Genomic DNA, 12,520 nt, shown 5'->3' on the forward strand with positions numbered 1-12,520 from the left:
TTGTCTCTCCAAATCTAGTCATTAAGCCCTTCGATTCCATCTCCCTAAACATCTGAAGGCCTTTCCCTCCACTTCAGTCACTGCCACTGCCTTCTGTCCTAGTTGAACACAAAGTCTCTGAATTGGCCTTGTTGCCTCCTTGAGTCCTTATTTGTCTCGCTACAAACCATCTGAAAGTGATTCCTCGACTTTACGTTATTCAATTGTCGCATGTTTGCAGGATAAAATCTATCCTCTGTCCCTCAGCATCTACTATGGGGTCAGTTAGTTCTAGGTTTGACTCCCAGACTCAAGCCCTTTCCAGCAGTCTGACCTCAGACAGTAGGATTCTCTAAGCCTTTGTTTTGTCATCTCTGTGAGCTCACTGAGGGCAGGAGGCTTTCTCACATACAGTGCCTAGCATGTGGGAGAGAATATTAAATGAAGGGAAAACATTTTAAAATCTACATTAAAAAATTGTCCTTCCTGGGCGCCTGGGTGGCTCAGTGGGTTAAGCCGCTGCCTTCGGCTCAGGTCATGATCTCAGGGTGCTGGGATCGAGTCCCACATCCGGCTCTCTGCTCAGCAGGGAGCCTGCTTCCCTTCCTCTCTCTCTGCCTGCCTCTCTGCCTACTTGTGATCTCTGTCAAATAAATAAATAAAATCTTAAAAAAAAAAATTATCCTTCCTTAAAAAAAAAAAATCCTGATATACCATGTCACTTCCTCTCAAGTTTTACTTCTGTCTTTATTTTCTGGTAATCACGATAAGGTGCCTGGGGTGATCTGCACTATCTGGGATCAAATCCCGGCCCCACACCTGAGCGATCACGTGTCCAATGTTATTTCGTCTCAATTTCTTCTTTAGTATCTGTAAAAGGATTGTTTTTGAGGGTTAAAGGAGTGCCTCACTTGGAACGGGGTAGGGCACGCAGTTAAGTGCTTGCCAAACTATCATCATCCTCAAATCAGGACCGTGTCACCCCGTTTTGTGGTTCTCAATTTCGTATGAGAAAATCGTGCTTAGTGGACTGTTGGCCAAAGATAAAACACCTGGAAACTCCTGCCTTGGAAGGGAGTAAACGGAAGGGAGAAAAGCGAGTTGGTGAATCCCCGCGTTTCTGGGCTGGGAGGGACCAGGTCGGTCCCCATTTCACCGATAACGAAAGGGAGGGTGACGTGTCCTCGAGTCTCATGCAAGACACACAGCCACAGCGCCTTCCTGCGAGCGGGGCCGGGGCTCCGGGAGTGGCTGCGCTTACGTGGCAGGCGAAAACTGAAACTTGGGGGGCAAGAGATGGGCGTCTGGTTACGAAAACGGTCAACAACTCGGGGGGAACTAAGTTCGGCGACCAATGCATCCCATGAGTCAGCTGTCGGACCCGCTGCAACCGAGCTCCTGACGGCATCGGCTCTTTACTAACAAGACTTTCTGTAAAGCCCACCGACCCAGGGCAGCTTGGAGCCACAAACGCCCGCAGCGCTTCCCGCAGAACCGGAAAACTCCCGGCTGCGCGAGATGAATGGGAGCTGGAGTCGGAGGCGCGCCGCGCGGGGGGCGGAGCCGCCGCGGGGCGGGGGCGGGGCATTGTGAGTCACGTGCCACCGCACCGAGGCGGGCGCGTGGAGGGAACTCTGGGCGTGATTGGTCCCTTGTAACCAGGTGACCACAGAATGCGTTCCGGTTGGCAGGCGCCAGCCAGGCCAGCGGACTTCAGTCGGGAGGTGGCGGCGGAAGGAGGAGGAGCCCCGACCGCGCTCTCTCCCGGCAGTGGCTGCGCGTCTCTGCGCTTGTCGGGTCCCCACCCCTTTTAAATAAGCCGGGCTGGTCACCGCCCTCACAGACTAGTTGGCTTGGGGGAGGCGGCGGCAGCGGCGCGGCGGCGGGGGTGCGGCCGGGGCCGGAGCCCTGCCCCGGGCCCGGCGGCTGGGCGGACCATCGGACAGCGGGCGAGGCCGCGCCTGCATGCGCGGCGCAGCCCCGGCGTAGCCCGGGGCTGCCGGTGCCGACCGCGCCATTGTTGGGGGAGGGGGTAGCTGCTGAGCGCGGCGGAGTCGGGGGCGAGTGAAGGCGGCGAGGAGTGGAGGCGCCCCATGGGGAACACCCTGACCTGTTGCGTGTCCCCCAATGCCAGCCCCAAGCTGGGCCGGCGCAAGGGGTCGGCGGTGCCCGACTACGAGTCTGAGATCTACGAGGCTGCGGCCGGGGACGCGGTGGCAGTAGCGCCGGCGCCTGCTGCCGTGGAGCCCGCCGAGTTGGATTTCGGAGCGGGCGAGGGCCACCACCTGCAGCACATCAGCGACCGGGAGATGCCTGAAGGTAAGGAGGAGGCGGGCACCTCTCGTCCCTCTCGGGGGCCGACGCTCTCCGCTCTCGGGCGGTCCCCCGGGGACGCAGCCGCCGCCTCGGGCGCCTTCCTGCCCGGAGCCGGCTTGCCCAGGGCTGGGCGCCGGGGATCAAGGCTGGCTCTGCCTGGCGTCCCCACCCCTTATTCTTTCCCCGTCGTGTCCGGCCAGTTGCTCTCCCTCTTCCCTGCCCCGAACGCTCGGTTCTTTCCCCTCTTCCCATTTCCCAGCCCGGCCCGAGACCCCCCACCAGGCGCAACTCCTTCCTGTTTGTCGGTCTACTTAACATCTCGGGGGACTTTTATAAAGACTTTTTATGAAGACTTTTTGGTCTATTCTCTCCCCAAAATGTAAATCCCCCGTCCACCTCATCTCCCTGTGCGTACCGAAGCGAAGAAACCAGGTAAGAGCCTGATGGTATCCTTCCTCCCACCCGTTAAGGCACTGGACACGCGGGACAGTTGAGACGCATTGTTACGGCTCTGTTATTGAAATTCACAGTACAGACTGGCCTGGGAGAGTCCGTGTGGTGTTCCTAAGTAGGCGGTTTTCAGCAGCCTCGGTGGAAGCTGCCTTCCTCTAGAATTTGAAGACGGACGGGAAGAAAATGATGGGAGGAAGGGTCTTGAAATAACTGTGAACGGTGCGGAACGTTACTGCCAGGGCTACCAGAAGTACTTCTTATACCGAACGGAGAATCCGGGCAGTTCTCATTACTTTTAATTCCCACTTTGGCCCAAATAGGTCTTCAGCCCTACCTCAGTGACTTAACAGACTTCACTTACTTGTTGCCCGTTCTAAAAATGAGAGGCGGGTGGTTAATGAGACGATTGATTGGTCGAAAGTTTCCGGAGAGGGGAAAAAAAAAAAAAAACAAGCCATAAATTTAGACCTTAATTTGTAATATAAAGGTTTGGTAATTAAGATGTGTGTCATCCTGGGGTGCCAAGGTCGCTTAGTCGGTTAAGTGTCTGCCTTCGGCTCAGGTCAGGATTCCAGAGTCTTGGAATGGAGCCTCGCACCGGGCTCCCTGCTCAGCAGTGAGTCTGTTTCTCCCTCCTCCTCTGCCCCTCCGCCTGCTTGTGGGCTCGCTCTCTCTCTCTCTCTCCCACTCAAATAAATAAATAAATAAATAAATAAATAAATAAAATATATGTTTTTTAAAGTGTCAGATCTTGCACAAGAATGTCTCCAAATCTCTCTTTCCTTCCTCCCCCGCTCCTGTCTATAGAATCCTGTTCAACTTTAAGAATGTTGGGGTAAAAGTTCTGACTAAACGGTTGGGGGAGGGGGGAGGGTAAAGAGGAAATGTTTGATTTTTGCCTCTGGAATTTTGGAAAGGGATGACTAGGTAAAGATAATTCTGAGTAACTGCCTGGCTCTTTAATGAAGTCTTATATCCTTTGAAGTAGAAAACATTGTATCATAAAGATGTTAAAGCCCCATTAGCCCATTTGTTTCATTTGAGTGCCCCAGCTTATTTCATTATTTCCTAGGGGAAATGTCTAGTTCTTTTTCTATGTAAACTTTAGGTGGGCTGTTAATTTGAGTTATAATAATTAAGCCTGTGGATTTACCCATATGATGGGTATGGCTTTGTAACTGGAAAGCACTGCTTTTTCAGAATATTGAAGTGTTGTAAAAGAATGAGCAAATTATTTGAGTTCATTGTACTTTTAAACACAAAGCATGTAAATACTTGTGAAAACTTCCGCTCTTCTTGGTGCTGTAAGGTAAGCAAGCCTCTGAGTGATTGGTCAAAGTAGTTAGTAGATGGGTAGTGTTGGAAGAGAGACCAAATTTGGACCTTTTAATAATTCTTTGAAGATTTTGTGACACATCTTCATGTCTGTCTGATTTGGCCCTTCCAACTACACATAAGGGCATGAGTGTGTTCTCCCTGCATTGCTGATGGAGGAGAGATTCTGAGATGGGCAATGACTGTAACACAGCAGCTGAACAGAAGAAACTGACATGGAAGGGATGGATTGCCAAATTCAGTTCTTGGGGTGCCTAAAAACCTCTTTAGAATGCATCTGTTATTATTTATCCATGCGATAGGCCTGTCTCCGCTTAGCTTGATGATTTGCAATTCAGAAGCAACTTTACCTCTCCCTTCCATGTCTGTAATTATTACAGTAGATAAGACTAAAAGAAGTCATGATATAGCCTAGATTAACCAGTCGGGTAAACGCGTTGATGCATTTAAAAGAGTTTGTTCTGGTGATCTCGAATAAGCCAAGAATGCCCTGGACACAGGAACAGTAAGAAAAGCTGATAAGGTAAGTTACCCAGTATTAAGTATAGGACTATAAGGAGTGTTAAACCAGAAAAGTTTAAAAAAAAAAAAAAAAGTTCGTGAATATACAATTTACCTTTTATATTTAACATAGTTAAAATTCATTTTAGTTTGTCTTAATTTTCTTTGATGTTCAATAAAATGATAAGAGAACCCTCAATTTCAGCATTTGCCTCTTAGGTTTCCATAGAAACAGGGTCAGAACACCAACTATGAAGTGCAGGCACATTGAAAGTTTGCTTTTAATGTCTCTATTTCAGACAATTTTTACAGGGGAACTAAGAAATACCTACTTAAATAGAGAACATTTTGGCTTTTCCATGATGAAGAATTTAATTGGTTCCTTTCTTAGACAGAAACCTCCATAAATAATGTTGTGCCTTGTTTTTCTGAAACATTTCAACATTTAACATTGAAACATTGAAATTTAACATTGAAACATTTGTAAGCCATTTCAAAGAGATATTCCTAAGAACCTAATATAGATTTCAGATAGACTCAAAAGAATTTTTCTACTACCTTACCTTTATCTAACAGTGTATCCACAATAACTGGTGGTAGTATCAATAACACAAAATAAGACAGTAAAGTCCTATTATCCGACCTTATATTACTCATCAACTTTTCATACAGCCTTTTATGTTCCAACCTTACAGTCTTCGCTAATTTGCTTGCCAAAAGTTCTCTCTCAAGTGACCCCTTCTTCCCCCTTCCCCTGAAGAGTGAGTGAGGAAAGAATTGTCAATCTGATGTGGAAAAACCTCTGAGCAACAGAGCTTTCCTCTTTCCAATAGCTATTTTAAACACTTTTTTTTTTTTTTAAATGACAATAGGCATTTGCTGTAAAATATTTAGAAAATACAAAAAAGGGGCACCTGGGTGGCTCAGTGGGTTAAAGCCTCTGCCTTCAGCTCAGGTCATGATCCCAGGGTCCTGGGGTCGGGCTTCCTGCTCAGCAGGAAGCCTGCTTCCCCCTGTCTCTCAGCCTGCCTCTCTGCCTACTTGTGATTTCTGTCAAATAAAATCTTAAAAATAAATATATATACAAAAAAGTCATTCACTTAGAAAATCCAGAACTTTTATTAATATTTTGGTGTTTCTTATTCCTAAACCTTTCATTTGTATATAAACATTTGTTAATTTTATTTTGTTAACTTTACAAAAATGAGATAGCTTCATGTGCCGCTTTATAGCTTTATTTTTTTTTTTTTAATTTATAATATTTGACAGATCACAAGTAGGCAGAGAGGCAGGCAGAGAGAGAGGAGGAAGCAGGCTCCCCGAGGAGCAGAGAGCCCTATACAGGACTCGATCCCTCCATATAGCTTTTTGTGTTAAAGAGAAATAATGGTATAAAGTTCCTGGAACTGTGCTTGACCCCCAGAGAGCACTCAGGATATATTTCCATGGAGCTGCACATAGCTCTACCACATGCCTTTTAATAACTGTTTAGTGTATCTTTGAATGGTTGGAGCACCACTCATTTACCTACCCTTTATGGTTGGGCATCTCTTATAGTAAAACAACACAATCCCATTATCATGCCTTATTCTGGGGACACAGATAAAAACTGCTGCATTGTACCTCTCTTTAGAATTCAGATGGTATTCTTTGTCTTATGTCTTGTTCTTTTTGTAGGTAAAGTACTTTAACATTAAATGTTCTTATACCAAATTGAAGTTACTTTTGGTTTTTCACTGGATGTTAGAATTCCTCCTTGAGATTTTTGTGTTCTTTGTAGACTGTCTTATGTCTTTAATTCGAAATAACTACTACAAGAGATCTGAAAGTCATGCCGGTCTAAGATGACTTCTCCAAAGAAGCATTCGAAGAAATCTTAGTTGGGGAAATTGGGAGAAGCTTAACTGGATTTGGGCACACTGAAACAGAGATTTTTTTAGGCATTGTTCCAGATGCAGGACAGACATAAACAGGGCAAAGCCTATAACCTTAACTTCTTAGATGCTAGAGGAACCTAGGGTTAGACAGCACGTGAATATTGAAAGAACCTCAGATAGTGAAGTGATGAAAGAAGGTCAAGGATTGGAGGACAGGTTTCCACGAAGTGGTGTAAGACTGCTGCTTTCAAGTGACAAGTGTACAGCCCTTAAAGTGAGAGGGAGCTATGGGAGGATATGGGAGAAGATGCTTTGATCAGTTCCTCACGTGGGAATATGCTGGTGCAGGCAAAGACAGGAAGACACCGGGATGGAAGCCGCAGGGTGAGGGATGCCAACAGGAATGTGGTAGATTCAGACCTTTAGAATACCGGGGCTTCACAAAAAATTGGGATCTTAGTTTAGTTGTAATGGGAAACTTTTGGAGGATTATATAAAGGGGAATGACATTAATTCTTTAAAAACAAACAAACAGACTAGCCACTGTGTGAGCATGTGTAACAGAGGCCTGGATGGAAGCAGGGAGATCAGGTAGAAGTCTGGTTCCGGTAGTTCAGGTGGGAGGCAAGAGGAGACTGAACTGAAAAACAATACAGGCCTAAAATACAGAGCGACTTACAACAAAGATATGAAGCGCAAGCCACAGAGCAAATGCAGATGACCCTTAAACATGTCTTCATGCACAGGGGAAATGCAAAATAAAGCTATACTATGGTTTCTCTCCTATTGGGAGAAAATCCACTGATACCACATTCTTTGGTGAGACTGTGAAGGAACAGTTACATTCGTACGTTGCTGCTGGAAATGCAAAATGGTCTGACCCCATAAAGGGGAAATCGGCCCAATCTCACAACATTGCAGATAGATTTAACCCAGAAGTCCTACCCCGAGGAATTTATTCTGAAGATATACCCCACAGGTATGAAATCACATATTCACACAGTTTATGTTGCAATATTTTCAAGAGCAGAGTATTAGAAATAACTAATAAGTGTCCAGTAAGAGGCTGGTAAAATCAACTGGTACCTCCACATAGTGGAGAGCTACGCAGCTGTAAAGAAGAGCAAGGTCCTCACTGCTGTGCAGTGATCTCTAGGTTACATTACATGGAAGCAGCAAGGAGAGGACACACAGTGATCTGCATGACAGCAGCAGGAGAACTAGATATTTAAACCAAAATCACTGTGAGAAATTCTTACTGCTTGTGTGACTTTGAGTCCTTTCCCTTTAGTGTTCGCCAAAGCACATATTTGCTTGAGGTGATATTGGCTGAGAGTAATGAGTGGACATTTCATGCACTTTACAATGAAATGCTGAATGTTCAGTTTTTGCTTCTGAGTTCGCTTGTGAAAGCTTTTTTTGGTCATTTATTGTGCTTTATATGTTAACGTGGATGGCTCTTGCATTTCTTTCCATCCTCACGAACAATGTTCTGTGTTACATAGTATAAAAATTAAATGTTTTACACATGAGAAGATGGGCTCTGAGGGGTATAAACTGAGTTGTTCACGTTTTGAAAATGAGATGATAGATCAGGGATATAAATCACAGATATATGGCATACTGTGGTAGAATTTATTGAATGATTTATCATGTGGGCTACTTTGGATACTACTATTTTCCCTTACCGTTTGTGTGTGTGTGTGTGTGTTAAAGTACTTAGGTTTTAGAATTAAAATATTAACATTGCCCAGTGTGAAATGAAATAAAGGTAACTCGCAGCCCAGAAATGTTCTCTGACATTCAAGAAACTGAGCAAAAATACTCCTTAGAAGTGGGTAAAGGAAAAAAGACGCACTTCACTACGAAATGGCAGGACTGAGAACCAAGGTAGATTCAGGTACAGAAGTGGTTTAGAAGCCAGAGGTAGGAAGCAGAAGAATTAGGAATTTCCTGGAAGGTGTGGACTCAGGGATAAAATGAAGGTAATTTTAAGACTTGAGAGACTTGTGTTAATGGGCCATAAAATGAGCACGGTACGGTGTAAGGATGACAGCGTAGTTCAGTAAGTGCAGGAAGCCTTAAGTGAACAGGTGCCCAGCAGCTGGCCCAGAAAAACTGCTGACATCTTCTATTTAATTGGAATATATTGAAATCAATATATTGAAACAATCTCCTTGTGAAACACACTGCTTTGACACTTTCTTGGTCACTTCCTTCTTTCCCTAATATTTTGACAAGGAAAAATCATTTACTACACTTACAGTTGCATAATTTTACACATTTGGCCTTTAATAATGCATTTCATTTATTCTAAGTTGCTTGTATTTTCACATTTTTAACATCTCTGCATCTTATAACTGGTAGAATCTTTGATTAGGGGGAAAGCAATATTGGATGTCAATAGTTTTATAGATTTCCTCTGTATTTACGTTAAGATCCAAGTTTAATTTTTTTTTTGAAGTCCTACTTTCCTACATTAACCTGTCATGCTGTCAAGTTAAGTTGCAATTTAAATTGATTTTTTTAAAAAAGTGATGGGTCTTAAAATACAATTTGAATCATAGCTTCTAATCATGAACTCAGGAGTATTTCTCTTAGGTTAAAACATTCTTAGAGGTTTCCAAAAAAGTAATTTTGGGATAGAGTCACATACAAGATGTACAGTAATTTCATGCCATCTCTCTAAACCACTGTGTGTGCACACATGCCTATGTGCATGTTGGTGGGAGGTGGTAACGCTTCGCTTAATGGTTCGCAGTCTTTCTCTTTCATAGAGCAAATAGGGTAGTTCAGTTGTCTTAGGTTCTTGAGAAGACAGTAAAGGACAGTGCAGAAATACTGTGTGTGTGCTCATCTGAGTTTAATATCTAAAGGCTTAAGTATCCATTCTATAAAATAGCAATGTAGTTTTTGTCATTAGCAAAAATCGCAAGTTATATAGAAATTGTCATAGGCTAGAGACAGAAGATTATTATTTTCTGAAAACCTCATACAAACTGAGAACATTTTAGGGTCCTTGTAATTATAGTACATATAATACATACATGTGATAGGCATCTCACCAAAGTGGAAATAATACTGTTAACTATGGGTGAAATAGTTAAATTGTATAATCAGAAGTGCAAATTAGAGACAGTGAACTTCTTCATTTATATCAGTAGGAATTTTTTTCTTTCAGGTATCAGAAGTCAGGGTGGGAGTGAAAACTGGTGCAGTTGATAGCATTACACACTAGAATGCTCCCACCTTTTTAATAAGAAAGCAGCTTTGTATTATACATTGAGTCATGACAACTATTTAACCTTATGGTCTAGTCATCCCATTTTGGAGATCTTTCCTAAGGAGATAGACAAAAAACTATGTATATGAAGATTTTCCTCATAAGAATAGATGTTTGTAAGCAACCTGAACCCTAAAAATATGTGATTGACTAAAGTATGGGAATAACACTTGGTAGGCCATTGTGTATCCATTAAATAGTAAATATATTCGAATGGGGTTGAGATTGCCTGTCAGGAAAAAAGTAGGACATAAATGGAGCTATTTTTTTAAGGGTAAGTAACAAGGTAATGGTTGTGAGTTGATGAGTAATTTTTAAACAAAGTATTATTTTGGTTCTTGCAAATTTTTGTTCATGATAGGATATTTGTTAAAGGAAGGAGCAAATGACTTTAACTGTTTGCACCTATAATGTGACCATCAGTACTGCTGATTAACCTGGTTTCTTTCATTTACATGTTAATATCTAAAAATTAAAAAATATATATATTGACTTCTATAACCAGAGTTCATGGAGTAAATTGGTTACTACTTGACCCAGGAATTAAATGGCCTTTCTCAGTTCTGCTCTCCTCTGTTGATACATCCTAAAAGGCTTCCATCATGCGCAACCCTTCCCCACCCCCCGTGATGGCAAAGGAAGCCTGGGGAAGCTCCAGACAGTAGCCAAGAATCTACAGCTCTGCCTCTTTTTTTTCTCTCTCTCTTTTTAAAAAAGTATTTATTTATGTATAGAAACAGCATGAGTGGGGGGAGGGGCAAAGGGAGAAGGAGAGAGAATCTCAAGCAGACACTGTGCTGAATGGGGAGCCTGAAGCAGAGCTCAGTCTCATGACCCTGAGATCAAGACCTGAGCTGAAATTAGGGAGTCAAATGCCTAACCAACTGAGCCACCCAGGCGCCCCAGCTCTGCCCCTCTCAGTGGTTCTTGGGAAGTCCCAGGGCAGCAGTAGCTGGCCCAGCCTAAATGGAGTAGGGACAGTGCCAATTTCCTTCTTATCACTTGGGCTCATTTTGTACTTTTTCTGCATATTGATATTTCTTTTACCCAAGGCCTCTTGAATTTTAATATTTAGATCCTTAGTAGCATATCTTGGTTTGGGAAGGGGGTGTGTGTGTGTGTGTGTGTGTGTGTGTGTGTGTGTGTTTGTGAGAGAGAGAGAGAGAGAGAGAGAGATCCCTAGAATTCCCACTGAAAAGTGTTAATTAAACTTCTTTTGTGCCATAGGCACTGATAGGTAGTATGTTTATTTCTACAAACATTTCTGCTTATTTTCTAGATTCACATGTGATATATTTGCTTTTTTTTTTTGTAAGAAGTTGGTCATGAACGCTTTCGAAAGCCTTAGGTTAGAGGCAGCCGTGAAAGTCTTTGTCACTTTGAGCACAGCTGAATTCATTGATTTTCCAAATAACTAACATTGTCTTATTTTTCAAATATGTGGAAAAAAAGTTTAATTTTTATGTATGGTTCTTTTACATAAAAATGTTGAATAGAATAGTTTCTCCAAAAGCAGTCAAACAGACTTCAAATTCAGTGAAGGAATTTCCATGAAGAACAAAGCTATGTTTAGCTATGTAAATTTCTAGTGCTGGCAGTACCATTAAAATGGATGGTTCAGATTCCTGTTAAACCAAGAAGTCCGAAATGGTGATTGTGAAAGATTCTATTGGAGGAAAAAATGATTCTAGGTAGATAAGTTTGTGAAATGCTGAATTAGACATTATTTACTATATGACTGATTTTTTTTTTTTTTTTTAAGATTTTATTTTGTCAGAGAGAGAGAGAGCACTGTCAGGCAGAGGCAGAGAGAGGCAAGCTCCCTGCTGAGCGAGGAGCCTGATGTGGGATAAGACTGATTAGTTTTTTGGTTGTTTTTTAAGATTTTATTTATTTATTTGAGAGAGAGAGATCACAAGTAGAGAGGCAGGCAGAGAGAGAGGAGGAAGCAGGCTCCCCGCTGAGCAGGAAGCCTAATGAGGGACTCGATCCCAGGACCCTGAGATCATGACCCGAACCACCCAGGCGTCCCAAGACTGATTAGGTTTTAATGGACATTTTGATTCTCTAAGAGCCAGGGAAGCCAAGGATACTATTTTCTATTAGACTGCCAACACGCCTTTAAAAAACAGAACAATTGTTATGTGGTTTGGGGAATACTAGACTTAACCATTACTCTCTCAGGATCTTGGTCCGGTTTCTTACATGATTGGCTAAGTACTTTGGGATGGACCTTGCTGAGGAGTGTCATATGGTGGGTTTTTTTTTTTTTTTTCCTCAGAGAATTTTGAGTGGTTCTTAACAAAGGTTGTTGCAATATGAAAGTCATTTGTTTGATAGAAGTATCAGGCTGTCTTGTCAAAAACAGTGAAGTAGCCCAAAAATATATTTCAGAGCTAACAGAGCTTAAAAATAACAAAGATTATATGCAACCAGACAAAAACCTATTTCTGCATTTCCTATTTCTTGCTCAGACTGCTTTGCTTATCAGACTGTCACTAAACATCTTGAGGAAATGCAGAAACCATTTTGTTTGGAATCTTAGACACACCAAAGGTGTTTCACTTGTTTTTAAAATGATAATTTTATTATCGCATATAGTGGCAAACCCTCTTTTATGAAAGTTCAAGTACCTGCTTTGTATTGTGTAAATAGAGAATTTCCCACCTTGGTACAAGGTGTGGACTACAGGCAGGCATACCTTTACATAGGTATAGACAAAATTTTTTACAAGTAGCCCCATGATCTGGTCCAAAAAGTACTCTTATTGAAACCC

General features: G+C 42.8%; 1 protein-coding gene across 2 annotated transcripts in view; it reads left to right on the forward strand.

Moving 5' to 3' along the window:
• The first annotated feature begins 1,714 nt into the window (after positions 1-1,714).
• CCNYL1 (cyclin Y like 1) overlaps positions 1,715-12,520 on the forward strand; it is a 36,742-nt gene continuing 25,936 nt past the window's right edge. Inside the window, exon 1 of one of the 2 annotated variants that reach the window (XM_004764263.3) lies at positions 1,715-2,298. In XM_004764263.3, the coding sequence (XP_004764320.1) occupies positions 2,073-2,298 (226 nt within the window). In that variant the 5' untranslated portion in view covers positions 1,715-2,072. The remainder of the gene's footprint in view (positions 2,299-12,520) is intronic. The other variant, XM_004764262.3, reaches the window with a different exon arrangement.

Source organism: Mustela putorius, unplaced genomic scaffold (genome assembly GCF_011764305.1).
Source record: "Mustela putorius furo isolate JIRA1106 unplaced genomic scaffold, ASM1176430v1.1 tig00000275_pilon_pilon_pilon, whole genome shotgun sequence".
NCBI classification, from domain to species: Eukaryota; Metazoa; Chordata; class Mammalia; order Carnivora; family Mustelidae; genus Mustela; species Mustela putorius.